The sequence below is a fragment of the Varanus komodoensis genome, unplaced genomic scaffold (genome assembly GCF_004798865.1).
Source record: "Varanus komodoensis strain SLA01 unplaced genomic scaffold, ASM479886v1 scaffold79, whole genome shotgun sequence".
Lineage (NCBI taxonomy): Eukaryota > Metazoa > Chordata > Lepidosauria > Squamata > Varanidae > Varanus > Varanus komodoensis.
In genome coordinates this window covers 2,325,324-2,350,167 of record NW_025336467.1, presented here as the reverse complement: position 1 = coordinate 2,350,167, position 24,844 = coordinate 2,325,324, and the positions used below count along the sequence as shown (strand labels likewise).

Genomic DNA, 24,844 nt, shown 5'->3' with positions numbered 1-24,844 from the left:
GTTTGCAGGGGATGCCGTATGAGGCGAGACTGAGGGAACTGGGCCTCTTCAGCCTGCAGAAGAGGAGACTCAGAGGGGATCTGTTGGCGACATGCAGGTGTGCGAGGGGGTGTCACACGGAGGTGGGGAGAGACCTGTTCGCCCCTGCAGAGGAAGGCAGAATGCGCTCCAATGGAGCCAAGGTTCCATTTGGATGCCAGGAAGCACTTCCTGACAGTCGGGACCCCGAGGGTGTGGAATGGGCTTCCACGGGAGGGGGTTGAGGCCCCATCGGTGCGGGTGCTCAAGGATAGGCTGGACGTCCACATGGTGGGCATGTTGTGAGCGGAGCCAGCTGGTGCCGGAGGTCAGACTAGATGGCCCGGGAGACCCCTTCTGACTCGCTCTGTTTCTATGTTTCTATATTGAAACATCATTATGAAGTTTACAACACAAAGTGCAAAACCATATATATGAGATAATTGAAGAAAATCTTAAAACCTGCTTAAGATGCCCCAAAAGTTACTTGAACTTGCAGTAAAGGGTGCTTTTTACCTAGCGCTGAAAAGATAGTGGTTTGCGCCAGGCAGGCTTCAGAGGGTAATGGGGGCCACCACCAAACAGGTCCTTCTCCTTGTTGCTGCCATCTGAGCCTTCCTTGAAGGTGGCAATTGGAGGCAGGCATGCTTAGAATGTGTGAAACCCCAAACTAATGATTTTTACAAATCCAGATCTTCAGAAATAAGTACAAATCATGTTTTAGAAATAAGATTTGAATCTTATCTGATTTCAGAGATGTTTTCAGACCCCTCTGTTCTTGAGTCTTGGGGCAATATGGTATTTCAGCCAATGAAAAACACCTCCCCTCAAAAAACCCCCTTCAAAAATCCCAGTATATCATTACTTTCATTAGGATAAACTAAAACATCACAGACATTTGAGTTTTGCAGAGCTGATACTCAGGTTGGATACTATGCAAAACAATTTGGTGGGTGGGGCAAGAGTTTGTTGACATCACAAATAAGTATAACAGACTTGCAGCACACCCTGCTATGTGTTTACTCTGAAGTAAGCCCTGCTGTTTCCAGTGGGACTGACTCCCTTGCAAATTTGCATATGGTTGCAAACTTAATTAGATACTGCTAGATGCAAAACAGATCTCAAACGTCATTGACATCAGTTTTGGGCGGTGCACAAATAAAATTATGCATGACCGGTATGATCCCCATGCACGTAAAGAAAATAACAGAGCGCTTAAGGAATTGGTTAAACATATCTTGTAGTTGTGGGTTGATAACTGTTTTACTTCTTATGCATGTTGCTTCTTATTTAGGCCCTTTAAGCTTGGTTTAAATTTTGCTCGTTTAGTCTGCTCACCACCTCGAGTTCCTTGTCAGGTGTGACAGGTGGACTGGCAGCTCCCGGCCAACCTGCAAACACGACTGGGGTGAACTGAGAGGTTCCCGCATCTGTTGTCTTTCCCTGTTGGGGATTCCAGTTGATGCAATACACAAATAATTCCTTGACTGGGACTCCTTACAGTTTGGGGCTCTCCCCGGAAGCTTCTGTGATATTCTGCTGCTTTTCATTCAATTGCCATTCTTCTAGGGAAATCCAATGCTGGAGATGTCTGGCTCCAAATTTTGAAGGCTCACAACCCTTCCAGGTGGAAAGGATTCCAGATTTGCCAGAGGAAAAGACTCCCTAAGCAGTTTATTACTTTTGAAAGGGGGATCTGCGACATTCACAGACAGGAGGACTGAAGAAAGGAGGTCTAGGTAGTTGTGATATGTAAGCACCTAGGGCCAGAGACCTTGTCTCTTGCTACTTGTGTTGCAGAAATAGAATCATCATTCTGTTTAGAATGGTGCTCTTCAGTTTAGAAAAAATGCTGCCACTAATTGAGGAGGTATAAAAGAGATTTATGAAATTATCCATGGTGTTCAAATTGAGAATTTTCCCTTCTCGATTTCTTCATACCTGCATCAGTATGAAGTAGCAGATTAGCAGAGGGTCAGGATAGACAAGAGGAAGTTGGATTACACAATGATGCATCTGTAATTAACGTAAGGAACTTAGTGCAGCAGGAGGCAGCCAGAACCATTAATTTAAGCAGCAGGAAAACAGGGGTTATACCTGTTCCATCTTTCCATTGTCATGAATCATGTTAGCTAAATAGAGCTTCTCTATTCAGAAGCACTCTGCCTCTGAATTCCAGCCACTGGAGACAAAAAGCAAAGGAGGGCTCCTGGAGACAGTTTGCAGGCCAGTCCTGGAAACAGAGTGATGTCTCCTTGGCCTGGTACAGGGACGGGGTTCTCGTGTTCTTGGGAGCAGATATCAGTAAGGATGTGGGGAGGAAGGTGTGGTCACTTAACTCGGTGACCTGAGGCAGGATTTGAATCCAGAGCAAGGTGTTAAGGCACCAAATCACAGACTGGGGCCGTTAAGGGAGAGCTACCAAGCAAAGTTCAAGGTTCTGTTGCTGGCACATAAAAATCTGAATAACTTGTCATCAGAACACATTGCCAAAAGCTTTCCTTTCCATACACCCAGTTGTCCCTTGACATCTCTGTGGTCCCACGACCAAACGGTACGGCCAGGTAGCAATGCATAAGCAGAGTTTTCTTAGTGGTGGTGCCCAGCCTGTGGAGCACTCCCATAAATTGTCTGACTAGCAGTGAGCTTCAAACCCTTCTTGAAAGATGTATGGATAATGAACTTGCCGGCATGGATAATAACTTGGCTTTTAGAGCTGTATTATTGATTTTGAGTGGCTGTTACATTGGTGATTTTGCTGCATAAGCCATATAAAAATACTCCAGAGGAAGGAAAGTAGAAAGAGCACTGGAGCCCTCTGTATTTTCCAAATCCCTGGTTTTGCTTCAAAACTTAGTACCACCACAATGGGCTCCTGAGCATACGCAGAGTTCCGTCTCCTTTCAAAATTGAACACGTCTGGGAAGGCTTTTCTGATGCCACATCATATGCCATTTTAAAAAACAACCGCCTAAAAAGGCTTGTTGCCTCAGCATTGCAAGAAATACTTTCCACTGAGGCGTGTCTTGTAAAATACGAGTGATTCATTCCAAGAAGGAAGTGGAGAGATTTTTAATTGCTTTTTCTTCCTCCTCCACCAAGAAACCTTCTCTGTGATGACAACTTTCAGAGTCTTAAGATATTCCCAACAGCTCACTGTGTCTCACATCCACCGGGACTTTCATAGGCAGTTGAAAAGCATTGAGCCCATTTTACAGGTAGCAGCACTGAGGTAGCAACAAACACTCCACTCAGTAATTTGAACCTTCCTCCTTGTGGGGACATGTCCCTGTTCATGTTTTCAGGGTTCTGGGGCCAAACTGCAACTGAGAAATACAACTGGTAGAAAGAGCAGCATTTCTTGGTCTGTGTTTCACATACACCATGAAGTCTAGTCTTCCCACACAAATATGCCCAAACAGACCAACCCAAAAGCTTCCCAGACCCTTGACCCAACCTGGGCCAACAAACCTATTACTACAAATCTGATTTCAAACATTCCAAGTGTTCCTATAAATCAAATCTATTTGGGTTCTTTATTTATCAGTATGTTTATACACCTGCCCTAAGCAATGATACCATGGACTCGGTTGACAAAGGACCCCGTTCAGCGCTAGGATTGTGACAGCAGCTTGAGGGATGGCTGCATGAGAAGGCCCAACAGCTGGCAAGAAGCATCATAGCCCTTCACAGTGCAGCTGGTATCTTCAGATATACTTCTCCTAAGCATGGAGGCCCCATTAAATTAATGGGATGAACAGCTCAGCTAGAACCCTTTTCTACTGCACAGGGGCTGTGGAGCTCAAGGTGGGAGCCCCTTCTTTGTACACAGGAGTGCCCAGTTCAATTCCTAGCATCTCCAAGTGGAGCTGAGAAAGACTCTGAAATAAAACCCCGGAGAATTTTGGCCCGTTGGAGTGTGCAACAGTAGCTTAGATGACAGAGGCTTGGCTCAGGAAAACAGAACTTCCTAGGTTCCTAAAAAGCAACATCTTTCAGAGCTTATCATTCTAGTAACTGGATATATTTATATTTTGATGTAGTAATTATTTTTAAAGAATTATCTTAATATCTTGCCTTTCCTTCTACAGTCTCAGGACAGCCCATGTGGTTTTCTCTACTTTATCCACACAACAACCCTGTGAGGAAGGTTAGCCAGAATGTGACTGACTCAAGAGGAAGCCAACTTCAGTCAGTGGCAGGGGCCCACGGCTTGCTGGATGGTGTTGGACTCAACTCCCACCAGCCCCAGCCGGCATGGTTGTACTCCAACAGGTCCCCTGCCTTTGTCGGCCCTTTGGCACAATCCTTTTTTAAGCACATGAAGGCTTTCTGGATGTCTCGATGCTAAGCCACTGCACAATTCCTTCCTCCAGCCTCGCCCGCTTCGCTCTCTTCCTTCTTCCACAGGAGATGGAAAAGCCCGGCTTGCAGCCATGGACCGTGGGGTGGGGAGCACGGCCGAAGCTGTGCAATGACCCCCCGGGGCACCCTCAGCACACCGTCCCACTCCACAACCCCCCTCGCACAACCGCTCCCCCAAAGCCCAGTGTGCGTACGGGTGCTGTTGTTGTTGTTGCTGGCACAGCTGGCGGGGTGAAACCATTCCTAGGTTACATAACCACCATCTGCTAAACACGTCACTGACCTTTGCTTGCATGGAAAGGGAGGACTCCCGCCCGGGCTACAGTTGCCCATTTGGCTGCAGGGCTACTCACTGACTCAGAGGAGGCTGCCATTGGCCGCCGGGCCTGTCCATCAAGCATGTGCCAAACACATGAACTCACTCTGTCCTACTGACATAGTTTCTGCCTCTAACGTAACTTAACAAGGTGCTTGTGTAACACGATCGTTAAGTGGACTTAACTCCTTAAGCCTTGGCAAGCAGAGGGAAATGCTTTCTAATTCTTAATTTGCTCAGAGAGTTGGAAGAGGAGATCAACTGCATCCTTGGATGGGACAGATTTTTTTAAAAGTAGCAAAGTTAAACAGAACCGCTCTATCCAGGGGCAGTCTATCCAAAAGACCAGGTGCCCAAAGCAAGGGGCAGGGAAAGACCATGGCCTTCACACCTGGCTTGAGGGCTTGCCAGTAAGGTTTAAATAGGATGATGTTGGTTTATTTTTGTTGATTTAGTTTCCCACTCCTCTGCCAAAAAAGGCTCTTGGGTTGGTGTACATACCATCAGATAAACTAGACGATTCCTTTTTGTAGGTTTACCACCTGAAAGGTCACAACACACAAGGAAAGTGGAAAGGGAAGGCAGAGGAAAACTGGCTGTGCCTTGTGCTAGAGTTGCTATGCTAGCCACCATGAAGCCTTCACTCACTTCCTGGGGGTGGGGGGAACTTCAGGCTGTCCACTGCTGGAAACAGGTTGCTACGACAGACGGACCCTCTGCTTAATTCAGGTGGCCCCCAGTTTAGGTTAAGAGACAGCTGCTCTCAGAAGGGGCCATGGTTAACTCTAAACATACTCAGAGAAGAGAAACAGTCTGATTAATGGTTTATTGTGGTGGGTTTTCCAGGGAAACTGAGCGGGCATGCTTTGACTCTGCAGGCACACTTACATGCATGCACAGAAATATCGGAGCAATTGGCCACCCTCGCCCTCCACTGCCCTCAAAGTTTCGGTAGCCAGGCAGCTCATGTCTTTCTACACTAATTCCCCCTCCACCTCCCTGCCCCACAACCTGTAACCAACTTTGACGGGAAAGGAAAGGAGAAGGGGGCTGGCACACAGCCAGTGGCTTCCACATCCCTTCTAAGCCAGAGGCACCCGTGCTATATATCTGCTTCCACCACAGCTCTGGGCAAGGGCCCTCCTGTTTCTTCCTTTGCTACGGGCAAAGCTTAGGTGCACAGTGGCCTGCCTCTGAAAGGCCAAGCGGCTTTGCAATCTGTGGGTGCCAGCGCCACGAGGTTTTGGAGGAGCAGGCAATGGCCGCTCCCAGGAATAGTCTTGGCAGCGGCTGCAGCCGTGCGTGGATCTGCAGCACTGTGAGAAGCTGCGATGGGCGTGCCCTGCCAGCTCACCTTCTAAGCATCCCCGGGGTGTCTCCCCCACTCCCAGTACCATCCAAATAAAGTCACCAGGTATGGCCATACACAATACTGGGCGTGGGGCGCATGACGAACAGAGTAATCACTCCCTTCCCACTCCGGGTGGCTGTCGTCTGGGCACCCTTGAAAGTTTTGCTGACTTGGGGAGGAAAGCGCCAGCTCCGCAGCTTGAGGGGGGCCAAGCTGTGCGGAGATGATGACAGGAAGGAAGGACACACGGAAGGGCGCAAGGAAAGAAGGAACCCGACTTGTGCAGTTTTCCAAGATGGCGGACAGCACTGGCCATTTTGCCCTGAGGAGAAAGACAGAACTGAGAAAACGGCACCCAATTTAATTCTGGAATTAAAACCTTTACTCACAAAGGAGTGGATCTACCTTGGGGCTAAGATGTGCAAGCACATGCCCAGTGTTAATGCCACAATCAAAACAAAAGGGATGAGTTTGCTGAACAATGTACTGCAAATCACATTGATCTTTTCTGCAGAAAGGTCTGTTATCTGACAACTACAAAGCAAGAACTGGAGTTTCAGTCTTCCCCAAAGTGGCGCTCCTTAGATATGGTGGACTACAACCCCGTCATCCGCAACAACCAGCTAGGGTCCCAACCACCCAGAGGAAAGACAGGTGTAGCTCATTGAGCAGGCGTTGGATGAGATTCCTTCCATGGGCCACTCCCCAATGCACTGGGAAAAACAACCCAGGAAACTGAATTCCTGGCTAAACGTTTCTGCCCTGGGCAAAATCAGACCATTCAGTCTTTTACCAATCAGCAGGAACCTGGAAATTGATCTGCCCTCAGAGGGGAGAATAGCAGAAGAGCCCTTCCCAACATGGAGGCCTCCAGAGGTATTGGACTCCAACTACTTCCATAACCTCCGTGTGGTCCGGCAGGCGTGGGAGACCTTCCATGACCTCATCTTGGCATTTTGTTCCAGAAGGAGCAACGAGGAGCTCACACTGCAGTGGCGCAGTCTGGAGAGAAGGACAATGCTCCGTTTCCATCCGACCACCAAGCAAAAACAATTCATGGCTCCCACACTTAATTAGCCAGCTAAATCCTGGGAAAATAGGTCCCTGGCCCACAATGCTTTGCAGTGTAACAGGGACAATCGATGCTTTGCAATGAGGATCGCTGTGGAGAGGGGAAGGAAGAGGCAATTAAGACTGGGGCTTCCACCAGTTCACGGCTGGGGGAATCCACAGGAATTCAACAGGACAATGCCTGAGGGGTGTGGGCACAAGATGGGAGTGGAAGAAGCCATGTTATTAGTAGAAAAGACAGATTATTTGCAGGTATTCCTGGCCTCCATCACTCCTAGATAAGCCACACCCACTTAACACACTTGCCCTGTCAAGAAAAGTACCGCAGGCTCCTGTTAAATAACAATAAAATAAGCCTCTGACCATGCACAGAGAGCCTTCCCTGCCCCAACCCTGAGCAGCTGCTGTGAGAGTCCACAAACCCAAGGGGAAGGGACCCCACAGAAGCCTACATCCTAGTAACAATTTTTTATTTCAGAGTTTAAGTTCCGCCCCCTTCCCCTTGCTTGACAACATTCCCAAAAAGAAGCATTCTAAATTCACAATCTTATGTACACTTTGATGGGGAAAAGCCCTATATTTCCCAGCATTCCCCAGCCAGCACAGCTTGGAATTCCGGGAGCTTAATTCACATGTGAGGCATCTATGCCTAGCCAGATGTTATTGGGCTCCAAACTCCCAAGGATGATGCAAACTGGGAATCCAACAACATGGGGGGGGGGCACTGACACCCTCCAGCTTGAAACAGTTTGAAAGAATGTATGCCAGCCCTATCCCAACATCCTCACAATCCCACATATATTCCCACACACAACCCTTCTGCCTAGGATAGTCCTAGCATAACCTTAACACATAGAAGGGTAGAACTGGGATCAGTGAATGACTCCAGGTCGGCTGCCCATCTGCATCTGTGCGGGAAAGCTCGTCATCTCCCTCCCTGGGCCATTCCTCTAATGGTCAGAAAGTTTTTCCTGAGCTTCACAGCTGTTAAAAATGGTGTTAAGATGGCCACTTCCCAAAAGCCATCCTTCAAGACCAGTTTTGTATTTTTCTTAGCAGATCAGTGTGGTGTCGTGGTTAAGAGCATGGGACTGGGACTCAGAGGATCTGGGTTCGAGTCCCCACTCAGCCATGCAGCCAACTGGGTGACTTTGGGCAGTCACAGACTCTCAGCCCAGCCTACCTCACAGGGTTGTTGTTGTGGGGATAGGACAGAGAGCAGGAGGAGGAGAATTATGTAAGCCACTTTGAGTTCTTTGTAAGAAAAAAGGAGGGATATAAATCTAATAAATAAATAAATAAATAAAATTGGCAATTTTGCATTCAATTCTCATCTTCATTCTCTCCCTCCGCACTGGGAACCACCATTTAGTGACACTACCAGACCAAAACCCAGTACTCTGAGAACTGGGAAGAGCAACGCATCCAGTTTAAGGCTGCAGCGTAGATACATGGTCACATTGTAAACAAGGAACTTCTGGTCCAGAATTACATAACAGGTAAACCTACAGGACGGCCAAACCTGTATCAGTTGGTGCCCTCAAAACCATGGAAAGGCTCACAGGGAAAGTCCTGCAAACAGTTCATTTTCATCTGCAAGTTTTTTTACCCCTTTCTTTTTTCATCAGGGCTAACTGATGAAATATTCATCAGTATAATGAATATTCTAAATAAATATTTATAAATATTCTAAACAAACAAACAAACTGGACAAAGTAAAGCCCGGTTAACTTAAGGGGATGGTGCCAGCAGTTAAAATTTGCTCTTATACATTCAGCGAATGATTCCTTTTCTAAGCAGGCACCACTTAACATTTGGCTAACCTCCCAGTTCACAGAGGTATTGCAATTTACCAGCTCCTTGATTGGAGAACGAGGAACATCAGATGCTGTGCCTGGTGAGGGCAGGATGTGGGGCGGGGGGTTAAGGAGTAAGTGGGGTTCATTTCCAGTAATCTTCCGGCTCATGTGACATGTTGCTGCCAGTTTCCTGGGGTGCCCGTAAGAAACACAACCCGTGTTAAAAAACAAAAACCCCAAAAACAGGGAAGCGGGAATACTTGGCCGCAAAAGCAGGTTCAGCCCAAGTACTAACATGGAACTCAGGTAAGCCAACCTATCCATTTCTAGAACATGCCACATCTGGAAGGCACAGGTAAGGTTTGGGAAAGGCGGAGGTCCCAATCCCTCATCAGCCATAAAGGTCAACCCTTCTCTCTTACCCTAAACTACTCCGCAAAACCCACTGCAAGAAGGAAAGGGGCCACGGAGGTTGCCCTGAGCTCGCTGAAGAAAGACAGGATGTTAATAAATATAAAGAAGTTAATATCTTGAGGCAGAAAACATGAACAAACAGAACCCCAGATAAACCACCCCACTAATTTAGATTAGCCATAAAGAGGTATAAAAATTACGGGGCAACATAGGCTAAGAGACAAGGAATGAAGTTCACACAGCAGAAGAGTAGAGGGAAAGGAAGAGGCACATCTAAGAGGAGAAAAAATAGAAGTCAGAAGGTCTCCACAAGGTGTAGACACAAGTCCTGTTACATACGGAGGAGGGTGAGTGCAGTTAAAAGCATTTTCATGAAATGAGGGACACATAAATTGCTGCAACTCTTGTGATAATGAAAAGGCAGTCACATTTCTGCAACAAGAAAATTTCACAGTGTTTTTGAACTACAGCAAATTTTGACAATTTTGCTTCCCACACCCCCCACTTCCTGCTAATTGACACACACAACAAAAAATGTCGGCGCGTGGAAGTGTCGGCTCTTGACAACTGCAAATAACAGCATTTGACATTCCCATGCATGGATTCTTTTAAAGCTGGTTTTCAAACTTCAGAAACAGATGTACTTCTGCTAAGTGAGGCATGCAAGGAAATCTAAGTTGAGACCAGGAAATACCGCTTACTTCCCTGCCTTGGCTTGTACCCTTTGATTTGGCATTGATCACCTGTTTCCACACCTTAAGGGCTAGAAACTTGGTGTTTGTTTTAAGGATCCAGATAGTGATCCCTCAAGGATCCTAGCGCTAAGCATTTTCTATGCGTTGTGCAAGTCCAGATTTGCATAATTTATACAAATTGCAGAATTTCAGACTTTTGTGGAAGCTTTACTTATTTATTCCATTTTTATCTTATCCTCTCCTTAAGGAGCTGAAGACAGCATATCCCATCCTCAAATCAGCCTTGCAAGGTAGATTAGGCTGAGGGATGGCGATAGGTCCAATGTCTGTTCTTGACATGATAAGCATGTCATGAGCGGAGCCCGCTGGAGCTGGGGGTCAGACTAGATGGCCCAGGAGTCCCCTTCTGACTCACTCTGTTTCTGTTTTTATGTTCTACTAAGGTGCAAGGTCAAGAGGGGACTTAAACCACTATCTCATGAACCAATCCTAGTCCTCCATTCTTAAAAAGTGCATTACATTTTTTTATGCTAAAGAGTACAACAACCCTGCAAGGCAGGCCAGTGTTGCTATCTCCACATTGCAGAGGGCAAAGCTGAGGGTGAGAAAAATCCAGACCAGTTTTTCTCTGGTTTTCAGCAGGACCTCTTCACTTTTATTGCTACACCTGTTTTCTTGGCATTCTTGTATCCTTTTAAAAAAATTGAGTCCTGTTTCTGCCTGAAGCCTTTGACCTGGGAGAAAATCATCCTCTGGATGCCAATAGCTTTAACAAAATAATAAAAATAGCTGGCCAACCAACACCCAGCAGCTTTTCTAAACCAGCTTCAGAATTCAGTCCCTGCATGTCAGTAGTCCACAATGTTTTGGACTTGTCCAACTATAATTACACACCAACCTTAGTAAACCTTTCAGCCTAAAAGAAACGACATTTGGAAAAAGCTTTCCCACACTGGAAACAATTCTTATTCACTTTATGCAACCTCAAAAGAGCCAGAACACCCTGCTTTTGTTGGTTACAGGTCTGGCCGATTTTCAAAGGAAACGCACTCAGAAACAGTTTGTTGAGCACTCAGTACTGAAAGCAGATTCCAGCTCCCTACTAAAAGAGAGAGAGAGAGAGACTCTGCACATGTCCAGAGGCCTTTTAAAAACCAAGAATGCCCAGATTTCAGGCTTGTTGAACCTGCTTTAATCTGTCACTCTTGCACAATTAATTTATTAATATTTTTCTAGAACACCAGGGGTGTCAGGCGATGCAAAGAGCCACTTGGAGCTTGAAAGCTTCCCCGGAACATTCACTCTTCAGAGGGATGCTTTCAGTACCAGAACTGAATGTAGCTCAGTCCTTTCACACAAAGGTTCACCCCGCTGGCTTCCCCACCGCAGCCCCCCCCCCCCCCGCATCCAAGTTGCATTCTGTACAGGAGCCTAATTTGGAAGTGGAAAGTCATTTATTGTTTCTGCTTTCTGCAATAATTTGGAGTCAGCAAACATTGCCATCATGTTCCAGAGATCTATCTTTTGCCCTCACTGGCTTTAAATTACCCAAAGTCTCACAGGACCTATTGTAAGGGTCTTGCATTTTCATAAACTTCCCTCCAGATGCTTTGGACTACAACTCCCACCAGCCCCAGCCAGCAGGGCCAATGGTCAGGGATGATGGGAGATTTGGCCCAATATGCAGTTTGTTTGACACATACATTTACCATAAGCTGCATCCCTCTTGCTTCCTTCTTACAGCTTTAGTTTCCTTGCTTAAAAACTGCAGAGAATCTACTTTCTGTTGGGTCAAGAGGTTTGGTTTGAAGGAGGGGAGAACATTTTAACAAACAGCCCTCGTTTTCCAGATCCTGGCATGAGTGAACGACACGGTAGCGGGACATGGAGACAATCTGGCTGGCCATCAAAAGGGCTTTCTTAAAACAAAACCTTTGCCAAAGCAAAGTGTGTATACATAGCGAATTCTTCTCCCTATACCCTTATTCATTTGATCAATCAGTGTTATTAGAAACATAGAAACAGAGCGAGTCAGAATGGGTCTCCCAGGTCATCTAGTCTGACCCCCGGCTCCAGCCGGCTCCGCTCACGACATGCCCACCATGTGCATGTCCAGCCTGTCCTTGAACACCCGCACTGATGGGGCCTCAACAACAATTATTGATCTAGTTCACAGACTTCACAGAAAGATGTATGCATTTGTTGGCTGACAAAGTAACTTACCAAGCCATCTCTAATGAGTGTAATCCTAAAACCCTCCTAAAAGTTTAAGAGTTTTGTTTTAAAACAAAAACCAAAAAAAAAAAAAAAAAACCCACAGAATTAATCAGATAATAGTTCTGGCCATAGCCTCATTATCTTCTGCAGTGAGACCAGGTAAAGGTTTCCCCTTGACGTGAAGTCCAGGCATGCCTGACTCCTGGGGGCGGTGCTCATCTCCGTTTCCTGCCCGAGGGAGCCGGCGCTTGTCCGCAGACGGTCTCCGTGGTCGTGTGGCCGCATGGCTGAACACCGAGGTGCACGGAACGCTGTTACCTGACCACTGAAGTGGCACCTTTTTATCTACCTGCATTTGCAGGCTTTCGAACTGCAAGGTTGGCAGGAGCTGGGACGGAGCAACGGGGACTTGCCCTGTTGTGCAGATTCGAACTGGCGACCTTTCGATCAACCAGCCCTGCGGTTTAACCCACTGCGCTACCTGCAGCCCTCAAGTGAGGCCAGAGGCTGTAGCTAATGAGAAACCTTTAAGAACAGAAAGAATGAAGGGAGAGTATTCAAGAGGCTATTATAGAGAGAGAATACCATTTCCTAGAATCACAGAATAGTAAAGTTGCACGGAGCCGAAGAAGTCATTGGGTCCAACCTACTGCTGTTGCAGGACACCCTTTGTCTGCCTACCCAGTCTGGTGCCCCCGAAATGTGTTGAACTACAATTCCCATAATCCAACAACCAATGGCCATGCTGGCTCTGAGACTATGGGAACTGTACTCCAAGATGCCTCAAGTCAGAAAGGCTGCAACCGGAATTGCAACTGCAATTGGAAAGGCTGGAATTGATGCTAGAACTCAATTCACAGTTTACTGCATAACTTTTCCACATTCAAGGTGCTGCCATTTCCCAGGGGGTCTTGCTCCTTGATAAGGGCCGCCCCACAGCATTTTTTACCTGGGCTGCTCAGGAGGGAAGTGTAGCGAATGGAAGAAGAACCTTCTTAGCAGTGGCTCCCCATCTAGGGAAAGCTCTCACCAGCGGGCTAAGTTAGCCTAGCAACAGTATCCTCTTTCTGGCCCCAGTTTAAGGCTCTTCTATCCCCAGGCAATTCATGGAAAATGGTGGGCTCTTTAAACACACCAACAGACTAATTTACGAGGCCTTCGTGGCTCGCTGCTATTCTACCGTGAATTGATCCCAGCCGCTTTCAAATGCCCGAGTCTTTTTCGAGAGAGACATCCCAGAAGCAACGCTGTGCAAGTTCCAACAGAAAAGCAGCCTGCCACTCTGAGCAACGGGTATAGTTCAGCAAAGCTCGTCATAAGCAGGTTTTCGGATGGTTCTCACAGAACCACAATTTGCAGCCATAATTTTCATTATCATCATCCTCCAGCTTACCTGCAAACGTACAAAGCAGATGAGGTTGAAGCAGCTGAGGCTGTTTTCCACTGTCTGTGCCTTGCTACCCACTCTGGCGTAAGTAAAGTGCTGGTACGTAAAAAATAAAGGCGTGTAGCTCCTCCCCCACCCCCCAGCACTGACAGATCTAGGTTACTGGGACAGCCAAACCCACAACGGTGCTCAGTGCTCGGTTTGCCATGCTCGCTTTGCAAAACACTCTACAGAAGAAGTCACCCGGATTATAACAAGCAGGCCAAACAGCTGGGAAAGTGGTCCAAACTGGCAGGAAAGCTGGCCTGGGAAGGGGAGGAAGGAAACAGAGGAGGGAGGGATATCCAGAAGGAAATTAAAACGTCTAGACCAGATGTTGTCCACAAAAGTGGGACTTGGTTCTGGCATGCCAGTCAAACACTCCAGGGGTGTGAGGTGGAAAAAGCTGTATTCTGCATCAAGGCCTCCATGCACAGATGAGACACACTGGAGCCCAGAGGAAAAACAATTTCCCTTTCTATCACATTTTACAGAAATGTAGACAGGCACCAGCAGAATCTTGTCTTTCAGGGGTCACAGAACCACCCCAAAACCATGTATGGGCACATCTGCAAGGGAACTTGCATCAGTTGTTCAACCACATCCCCTTTGGGGCTTCTGGGCTTTTAGCCCAAATAACTCCATTTTACTGACCTTCATTACGCTTTTGCATACATTGCTCACGCCACTGAATTGGATAGAAAAATATTTTATTTATTTATATTTACAGGCCAGTTATAATTGCTGAGGCTTTCCTAGGTGGTTAGAATGGAAAACATACTAACAGGGTAGAAGCACATTAAAAACCAATTAAAACGTAACAAAAAAAAATCTATAAAAACAATTTAAAAGGGCCACAGCATACAGGCTAAATGTTAAAAAAAATTCCTAAAATGATATGTCTCCGCCTGGTGCTGAAAGCAGAATAGAGATGGCGCCAGGCGGATTTCCCTGGGGAGGGAGTTCCAGAGATGGGGGCAGCAGCGGAAAAGGCCCTGCGCCCGGTTGCCCCCCTTCTCATCTCCCCAAGGGCTTGTGGTTCTCATAGAACGGCCTCCTGGGCTGTTCTAAGGAGGTGGGCAGGTATATATGGGTGCAGATGGTCCTTTAAGTAGCCGGGCCCCAAGCCATTTAGGGCTTTCTATGACAGTACAAGCACCTTGAATTGGGCCTGGGCCACAACCGGTAACCAGAGAAGTTCTTTCAGCACTGGCGTTTATGGGCTGCGCTGGCAGTACCAGTTACCAGCCGAGCAGCCCAGTTCCGCACCAGTTGCAATGGCTGGACCGTCTTCAAGGGCAGCCCCATATAAAGCGCATTGCAGTAGTCAGTCTTGGAAGTTACCATAATATTCTTACAGTTTGCTTACAGAAACATAAAAACAGAGTGAGTCAGAAGGGGCCTCCTGGGCCATATGGTCTGAACCCCGACTCCAGCCGGCTCTGCTCACAACATGCCCACCATGTGCACATCTAGCCTGTCCTTGAACACCCGCACCGATGGGGCCTCAACCACCTCCCGGGGAAGACCAGTCCACACCCTCGGGGTCCTGACTGTCAGGAAGTGCTTCCTGGCATCCAAATGGAACCTGGTTCCCTGAGCTTGGCTCCGTTGGAGCGCATCCTGCCCTCCTCTGCAGGGGAGAACAGGTCTCTACCCACCTCCGTGTGACACCCCCTCACACACCTGCATGTCGCCAACAGATCCCCTCTGAGCCTCCTCTTCTCCAGGCTGAAGAGTCCCAGTTCCCTCAGTCTCGCCTCATACGGCTTCCCCTGCAAACTGGCCACCAACCTTGTGGCCCTGTGCTGCACTGACTTCAACCTCGCTATATCCTTCCTGTAATGAGGGGCCCAAAACTGAGCATAATACTGCAGTTGCGGGTGTACCAGGGTCGTATAGGCTTCTCTCACTCTAGAAGCCATGCTTCTGGCTGTGCAACCAAGGGTGGCGTTCACCCTCTTGACCACCGCATCACATGGCTGGCTCATGTTCAGCCTGCAGTCAACCAGCACCCCGAGGTCCCTTTCACAAGTGCTGCTCTCCAGCCACTTGTCCCCTAACCTGTACTTGTGACACCCGTTCCTATGCCCCAAGTGCAAGACCTTGCACTTGTCCACATTGAACGCCATCCTGTTGTCTCCTGCCCACTTCCATAGTCTGTCCAGATCCTTTTGGATCTGGAGTACCTGCTCCTCAGTTGTGGCCACTGCTCCAGTTTTAGTGTCATCTGCGAATTTGATCAGCAGACTGTTCACCCCTTCTTCCATGTCGTTAATGAAAAGATTAAACAGGATCAGCCCCAGGACAGAGCCCTGGGGGACCCCGCTTGTCACTGGCCGCCATCCCGATGATTCCCCGCTAAGGGTTACCCTCTGCTTCTGGTCAGTCAACCATGCCCTAATCCACCGGACAGTGCTTTGGTCTATCCCAAAACTCCTCAGTTGCTCCACCAGGATATCATGGGGCACTTTGTCAAAGGCCTTGCTGAAATCCAGGTATACCACATCCACTGCATCCCCTCCATCCAGCCACCTCGAAACCTTGTCGTAGAATTCACAAGGTTTGTCTGGCAGGACCTGTTTTTGCAGAAGCCGTGTTGTGTGGCTGCCAGCCTCCCTTCCCCATCTAGCATCACTAGATTTCTGTTATGAGCCTTTCCATTGTTTTTCCTACAATGGACGTAAGATTAACGGGTTTGCAATTCCCCATGTCCCTTCTACTACCCTTTTTGAAAATTGGGCCCACTGATGCCACCCTCCAGTCCTCTGGAACTTTGCCCGTTCTCCACGAGGCCTCAAACATGGAGGCCAGCGGGCGTGAGAGAACCCCTGCCAACTCTCCAGGTACTCTCGGGTGTAACCCGTCAGGACCTGGCGCCTTATCATTCCTGGTAGGCATTGTATACCGCAGCAAGTCACAGTGAGCAGGGCCTTTGTGCTTCGTAGATGTTTGGTCTCTTGCACAACACGCTGCCTGGCGCATTTTGCCTTGCCAATGCTCTGTGCATTAAAAATGTCTGAGAATGGAGAAAATCATAAGGAGCCGATCTGCACATTAGGTGTTGCATCCAGGTGTTATAAAGTGTCCACGGGGAACCACCATTTGTGAGCTGTGACGAGGCATTTCCTGGATTGGACCAGAAGCATCATCCCTGACTCAGGACTCCATCAGTCAGTGGATATCTGATGCCTCCAGGAAGCTCTGAGGGAAGAAAGCGCTTTCTTGTTGTTTGACCCACAGTAACTGACATGAAAAGATAGACTGCCTTTGAACACAGAAGCTCTATTGCGACACCATGGCCAATAACTATGGATAGACCTCCTCCTCCTGCATGCCCTTTTATGTCATCTAAGCAAGGAGCTTTCCCCGCAACTTGGGCTAGTGAGTTCCACAGGATAACTTGCTGTCATGGGGACAAACGTGTCTTTGCAAGCACGTGTTGTCCTCAGACATTCGTCGGGTGGGCCAGAATTAAGACTCGCTTGCTGTTGCATGAACTCTCACTAGCAAATGCTGATGTGCTGCCATGCAGTGTCTGCAAAGGCTCTTAGGTATGATGTCCGTCTGGACAATCCCTGTGCCAGAAAGCACATCTGGACCCAAGCTGCCCATTCCAGGGCATGCAATTAAAAAGAGAAAGAAATCCAGAAGTAAAAAATAGACCAAGGGTGGACTAGGACGGTGAGTCAGTGATGTTTTAACATGCAGTCTCTTTGCACACTGAGCCGTGATTTCATACTTGCACTGGCTCGATGCAAGGAACATTCACAGAGGAAAAACACTGCATATCCTCAGAAACACTGCTTCTTTAAGACCCACTGCTGGAGTGCTTGCTTTGGTGCCAAATGGATGTACTCAGAAGCTCTGTGCCTCTGTGTTGGGAACAGACAACCAAAGGTCCCATCAGCATGGCTGATGTTGTGGGATCATGGGAGTTGTAATACAGAATATCTGGGACACAGGTATTGCTTTGGGTCCTTCAAAGAAAGCGCAATTCCTGCCTATTTAGAGGAACTTGGCTTATAGGGCCAGGAGCTTTTAATGTCAAAGGTCAATGACTTTGAGCCTAATCGGTGCAAACTGGCAGCTCTTCAGAGTGGCTTTTTATGTACAAGTCCTTGATAAAAACCCAGATACATACACAATCCACCCTGAGTCAGAATTAACCTTTCTTGGCCGCAGCAGCTCCTCCATGGAGACCTAACACCTACTCATACTCACAGCACAGCTTTTACGGCAAAGAATGGGCAAATGCTCCTGAATCTTGTTCAGTTTTCTTTTGCCTGGAATCTCTGAGCAAAAACAGCCCTTTCGCACCTCCATCTAACCGAACTGCTACTTAAATGGCCCTTTCCCAATCCAGGCCACCACGCTGTGCAGGACTACAACTCCCATCACCCAACCTGGACGTAGTGCACGGTCCAGAGTGTTCTGGGCAGTTGGGTGGTACAGAAACGAAATTAGTTGTTGTGATTAAGTAAGCTGGGCTGGCGACAACACAAGGAGCTGAAACAACCGCAAGCTACAAAAACGCGTTGGCGGGGCGTGGGGAGCACCACCTTGCATGGCGCCATCCCATCCAGCACAGTGTGGTCTGCATTGCATGGCATCGCCTGGGATGGAAAAGGGTGCAAGCCCCCACAGCCCAGCATGGGAGCCCTCCCACCCCACTGCCAGCCATCACTGCGCCAGTCATCACAAAGCTGATGCTTTAGTGGTGGCTGTGGGACTGACACAGAAGCAGCGCACCCCATGGAAGGAGGAGCAGAGTTGGGCCCCCTCCTTCCAGCTTATCACCGCCTCTTCCCCAAGCACCATTCTCCCCAGCAGTGAAAGTTGCGTTATATTGTCAACAGGCACCCTTCGACTCTGGTGCGGATCAGTTAAACTCCGTGATTAACGTGAGGAGAACATTTTCTCCACTGCCTCCCCGCTCCGCACACCCTTCCTGTGAGCCATCTCTTCCCACAGACGTCTCCGTTCCTCCCCCACCTTTCTGCTGCACTGCAGCCATGTTCGACTGCTCTGTGATGAAGGCATGTTGGTGGCAACAAAATGGCTGCTGTGAAGGAAACATGGTGGAGGCCTTTTGGCTCAGAACAAATCGCCAAACCAACACTGCTTCCAACAGACACTTCCCAAAGCTTGCTCTGCACACAGACTGGGAAGTCCAGCTCAGACCCTGAACTGACCCTATTCTACATTAGACCCAAAGGTGCAAGCATAACCATAAGCCAGCAAAGAGTCATGAATGCATAAATGCTCTGCACCACAAATGCGTGAGTTAGATAGGTGTGTGGAGGAGATATTATTTATTATTTGTTTGTTTATTTAGTAAACTTCTATGCCGCCCCATTCGCTGAAGCCTCGGGGAGGCTTACAACATAAATAAATACATATAATCATATAAAAACAATATAATTGGGAACGCCCTGGCCAAAGATATAAAATCAATAACTAAGCTAACAATTAAAATGCCGTTTAAATTAAAGAGGAGGTCTTCTCTGGGGAAAAGAGAGAGCATCATTCAACAGAAAAATGCACAGGCTTCAGCTTTCAAAGGTCTCTTTTTTCACTGGTCAACCAACAAACATACAAGCTGGCTCAAACAACCCTTCTTTTTTGTTCTCCAAGACCAAACACAACAACAGGTAGCAGGAAATAGTGAAATCTGACCACAAAGGTAATATTATCCATCAGAGACTTTGGGTACCCAGTTTTTAGATACCCTAAAGTGTTTCTCAAGCACCATGTTTCACTCACCCAAAGAAAGAGAAAGCTTCTACAGAAAGATTGTCACTTGGCCTCCACAGGACAGTGTGTTTCTAGATTTCTTTTTTTTTTTCTCAGAAGTAAACCAAAAAATTTCAGGGGGACTTCCTTCCAAATAGGTAAACCAACAAAATTTAATAAATAAAGAGAGGGAGAAACAGGGGTAAGTAACCACTCTCACATCAACTCAAAAGATCATCACTTCGGTTTGGGAGTCCTGTAAAACAGGTTGTTGGATATATACATTTTTGCCAAACTAAAGGGTCACGATCCTTTAGAAAGTGGATCAGCAGATGGCATTGGATAAATGTGAGAAGGAAACAGAAAAAATGTGGCATCAAATACAACCAGATGCAGGATTTGGCTCAGCAAGTAATTCAGTATCTAAGCCGGGTAGAGTCTGGTGCCGGCCAGGCAGAGCCCCCCAGTTAAGAAGCTCAACACAAACTCCATTCTGTGCAGTCCATATCAAAGAAGAACTGCCTAGCAGTTTTTCACAGCGTATTTTTAAACTCTTGTTTCACAAAGCTACAGGCATCAAAGAAAGTATGTTTGGGGGAGTATGCTTACTTCATAAGCATCCTACAAAGCACAGTTCCTTTCTAATCTTGACTTCCCCTCCACTCCGGTGTGAAAGACCTCCTAAGTCATGGCTTACAAGTAGCAGAAACCCCAAGCTTTGAGAAAACAGGTCCAGGGAACCACAGCTCCCCACTGTGCCAGTCTTAACAGAAGGCTGGTTACAACTATACATATGGAAATTCACACGCATGCAAACTGCACTCTTAACGAAGCCTTGGGCAGCTCTGGAGCAGTATGGAAGCTCTTCTGTTTATCTGGTCTTCTTGTAGTCCCTTCCATCCGCTCTTTTTTCACCTTGCCCTCGACTTCCTGACAGATTATTCCCTGAGAACTCTGCTCTCTCTTTTAAAATCTTCAGTGGAATTAAGAAATTAAAAAGAGGGAAAAGACATCCAGCAAGAAAGTGTGAGCAAGAATAAAAGTCACTTTTGCTGCCGTTACAAGCTCATGACATGCTATGATGACAGAAGGAAAGCAAACAAAACTAGAGTCAATCCATGCTTTTGCAATGGCTAAATTTCTATCAGAAAATAGCTCCTGAGCTCCTGTCAGGTTAATAGACAAGATAAAGTCTTCCTCAGCCAGGGACCCTTCAGATATGCTGAATCACAATTCCCATCACCAGTTGCCATGGATTACTGCCCAATGAATCTAGAAGGTGACAAGTCGAGGAAAGCTGCAGAAGAGTATCTTTGAGCATGTTCAGAGTATAAGTATAGCAAGAGCAGCAAGTGAGAAAGAACAACTTCCAGATGAGAATGTGGTGTTTCTAATTAAGCCCAAGTCTCCCCCTCTCTCATTTTTGGAAATTAAGCGTGGGCCCTGTGTTCATGTAGACTTGCATGGAAAGTATTGCCCGGTTTGTTTATTCTGAACACCAAGAAAAACCCTGTATAGAAAACGCTCATCAAATAAAACCTCGGGTGAAATTCCTGGGGGGTTGGAAGGGTGAGGAAAAGATTTACTGCTCAACTCTATTCATATTTACTCAGATCGATGGCATTAGTAAATGTCACTGAGGACTGTCGACAGGGCGTTTTGCTGGCTAGAAATAATCCTACACGGCTTCGCAAGTCGAGCAAACAATATAATCCACACATTGGGACTTATTGCGGGGATGTCACCGTCCGCACGTTAGCTATAGAATCGAGCATTTTGCAGGGACAAAACCTCCTCCCCTTCTTACGCCGGGACTCCGTCCTGCATCCCTTGCTTAATCAATAGGAATAGCAGACAACACATTGATTAATATTAATAACGCGCTGTGTCTTTCATGCAAGGTACTTTACCACCACCAAAGGGAAACTGAAATGCGCATTCCCGCATCATAGTTTGCTGCTATTCCGCCCGCTGGAGTTGTAGTTAACCGGGCGGCCAGCAATTCAAGAGCAAAACTCCTATTTTAAAGCTGGGAAGAGGCAGCCCAAAGAGGAATCTGCACGGAGGCTGGGAAACTCGGCGGCAGCCCCCGCCCCCCCGGCAATCCTACACATGCGCGCGCGCAATTCTATCTGTCAACTCAGTAGCCATTGAGTTCAATGGGACGTGCTCCCCCTTTTCGCCTCGGATTCGAGGACCCGTCCCGCGGAGAGCGAGGGGGCTTGGAAGTGCCAGGCAGGGGTGGGACCAAGCCCCGGGGAGAGCACCCTCCAACAGCAGACGCTCTCACCTCTCATCTTTTGCTCCGGTACCTTTTAGACCTCTTCTGGGAATCGCATGAAAAATTCAGCAGCAAAACTCCTTGGAGAACGAGCTGTGGCAGGAAATTAAAGTACAGAGAGAAATTAAGTTTCCAGCCTGGATCCTTTGGGTTCCACGCAGTTGCCCGCTCCTCCGGTTTGGGGCCGGGCTGCTTGTGTTTTACTAGCCTAATTAGGGCTAAAAAGTGCCTTCTGCTCACGTCTCCACGCCTCCCTTCTGTCAGCGCTCCTAGAGAACTGCTAACCTACTTTCTGTGGTAGCCTGCTACAAAAAGCATGGGGAAATTCACAAGACAATCATTCGGCCTAGCCCCACCCACCAGCTGCCAGTTTCCACCCAAGCCCCGCCCCCGCATCCAGGGCCCGCCCCCTGCTCCTCCTGGCATCCTAAATTGCATGCAATTTTGTCATTCTCTGGTTTGCACTATGATATAATTCCAGACAGCTTCCTCTGGTTTGCTCGTTCTTTCCCTGTGTATATTTCTCCTCTTGCAGGGCCTTTTTTTCCCTCTGTAGGCATATTTATCTATTAAACAAACACACCTTATTCAGCACAAATTATATAATCTTCCTGAGATGAGATGCTATGGCCTTAAACTTGGAAGAGCTGAATAGAGCTGTCCCAGAATTTTGGAGGCCTTTTAGCCATGTGGTTGCATTTATGTGATGGCACAAAAATTAGTATTGGCATTTTTCAAATTGCATTTATACCCTCGCCTTTTTTGCAAACAGCCCAAAGCAGTTTACAGGTTTTTCCACTGCTCCATTTTATCCACACAACAACAACCCTGTGAGGTAGGATAGGCTGAGAGGCAGTGCCTGACCCAGAATCACCCAGTGGGCTTTATGGCTGAGTCAGGACTAGAACCCGGATCTCTGGAGTTCCCATCCAGCTGTCTAACTCCTATTTATTTATTCAAACCTTACTGTGGTCTCAGGAAAGTTTAACAATAAGACAATACAATATTGGACATTATGTTCACGTGACTCCAGTCCTCCATCAGCTTCACTGGCTCCCCATTGAAGTCCAGGCCCAATTCAAGGTGTTGGTGATGACCTATAAAGCCCTAAACGGCTTGGGTCCTGGCTACCTGAACGAGCGCTTACGTCCGTATATGCCCGACCGCCCCCTGAGATCAGCGGGAGAGTCCCTTCTCCGGGAACCCTCCATGAAAGAAATTAGGAGGGTGGTTACTCGGAGGAGGGCCTTCTCTGCGGTGGCGCCCCGCCTGTGGAACGCGCTCCCCAGAGAGGTCCGCCTGGCGCCGTCGTTATTTGTTTTTCGGCGCCAGGCGAAGACCTTTTTATTTAAGCAACATTTTAAATGCTAATACAACTGAATTTTATCTGGCCAGGGCGGCTTATTTTATAATGTGTGTTTTAAATTATGGTCATTTTATATGGATATTTTAACTTATTGTTTTATCTAGTGTTGTAAGCCGCCCCGAGGCTTCGGCGAATGGGGCGGCATAAAAATGTTTTAATAAATAAATAAAATAAATAAAATATAAAACACAGCATCCTAATAAAATTTCCAACCAACAATGAAACCCCAATTAAAATAATCAAATCCTAAAACATTGGGAGAATAAAAAGGTTTTAGCCTGGTGCTGAAAAGAAGAAAGTGATGGCGCCAGGCGAACCTCTCTGGGGAGCGAATTCCACAATTGGGGTGCTACCACAGAGAAGGCCCTTCTCTGGGTAGTCACCCTCCCAATTTCTTTTGTGGGAGGACACCCAGAGAAGGGCCTCTGCCCCAGATCTTAAGGGGCGGGCAGGCACCTATGGAAGGAGACGCTCCTTCAGGTAAGCAGGCCCTGAGCCATTTAGGGCTTTCTAGGTCATCACCAGCACCTTAAATCAGGCCTGGGCTTCGACTGGTAGCCAGTGTCGGTGGAAAAGGACCGGCATTATCTGTTCAGCCCTGTCGGTCCCTGTTAACAGCCTGGCAGCTCTATTCTGAACCAGTTGAAGTATCTGGACCATCTTCAAGGGCAACCCCATGTAGAGCGCGTTGCAGTAGTCCAACTGGGAAGTTACCAGCGCATGGGTCACCGCTGCCAAGCACTGCCCATCCAGACAGGGCTGCAGCTGATGGATCAGTCGAAGCTGAAGGAAAGTGCTCCTCGCCACAGCCGCCACCTGGGATTCTATTTGAACCCTTTGAAGACTAACTTCTGTGAAACATCAGCTCTCATTTTATAGACCTAGGGTTTTATTGCTTCATCCTAGCAGGATGAAGCTAATCACTTAAAATGTTTATTTGGAGTGACCAAAAGCATTGAAATATTAAGCCAAAATATCTTGCTTTGAGACTTTAATATTTTTACTGTGCTGTTCATTAGCCGTGTATGACGATAGGTGGCTTTAAGCAGCATTTTGCTGGCATTGTCAGTTTCTTTTCTGTTATTTAAAGTATTTCTTATCAAAAAGTTCCCACAGCAATTTAGCAAATCTGTTCACACAGACATCCAAGTACAATTCCACAAAAACATAAACATGCAGTAAAAGTATTATGACAACAAGCAATTTAGCAAAGTACAACGGCATGCAAACAGAGCAACATTTCCTCTAGAATGCTCTCCTCCTGCAAACGTTATTGTGGTGAGTTTTAAAACCTTCACCAAGCTGCCCCTCGTTTTATTACTGCACTAAAAAAAGTCCCAACCATTTTAGCTATTCTTTTTAGGGAAGATGCTCCAGTCTCAGGACAATCTGCCTTTTTTGGCACCTTCTTATACCGTACCACATGGAAATGGAACATCTAGTCACTGGGCACCATCCAGCCCCTCAGATTAACATATCCCATTCCCCATGCACCTTCATTTGGTGTTTCTTAATGTTTCCCCCCAACACTTTGTTACTGGCATTAACAGCTTTAAGTGAAAGTGTGTTGATATTTAGACTCACTAGAACCTTGCCTGAGGAGCTTCTATCACATTGAGTTTGGGCTGAGATGCCACAACCTTTTCAAGTCAGAGTTACTCTTGGAAGAGCTCCGTCCATGAGGACTAGCCTGCTGCAGTTGATTGGGCATCATTTCAAGGCAGCCCAATCCCAAGCCTGGCCAGTTCCTGTTCTCTGGGAAGTTTGTCTTCAGCATCAGGCAAGTTCC

General features: G+C 47.3%; 1 protein-coding gene across 1 annotated transcript in view; it reads right to left on the bottom strand.

Annotated features, from left to right (window-relative positions):
* Positions 1-18,689, bottom strand: part of LOC123035364 (nuclear receptor ROR-beta-like) — a 31,115-nt gene extending 12,426 nt beyond the window's left edge. Inside the window, exon 1 of the mRNA XM_044453440.1 lies at positions 18,668-18,689. Within this exon, the coding sequence (XP_044309375.1) occupies positions 18,668-18,689 (22 nt within the window). The remainder of the gene's footprint in view (positions 1-18,667) is intronic.
* Between the last annotated feature and the right edge of the window lie 6,155 nt (positions 18,690-24,844).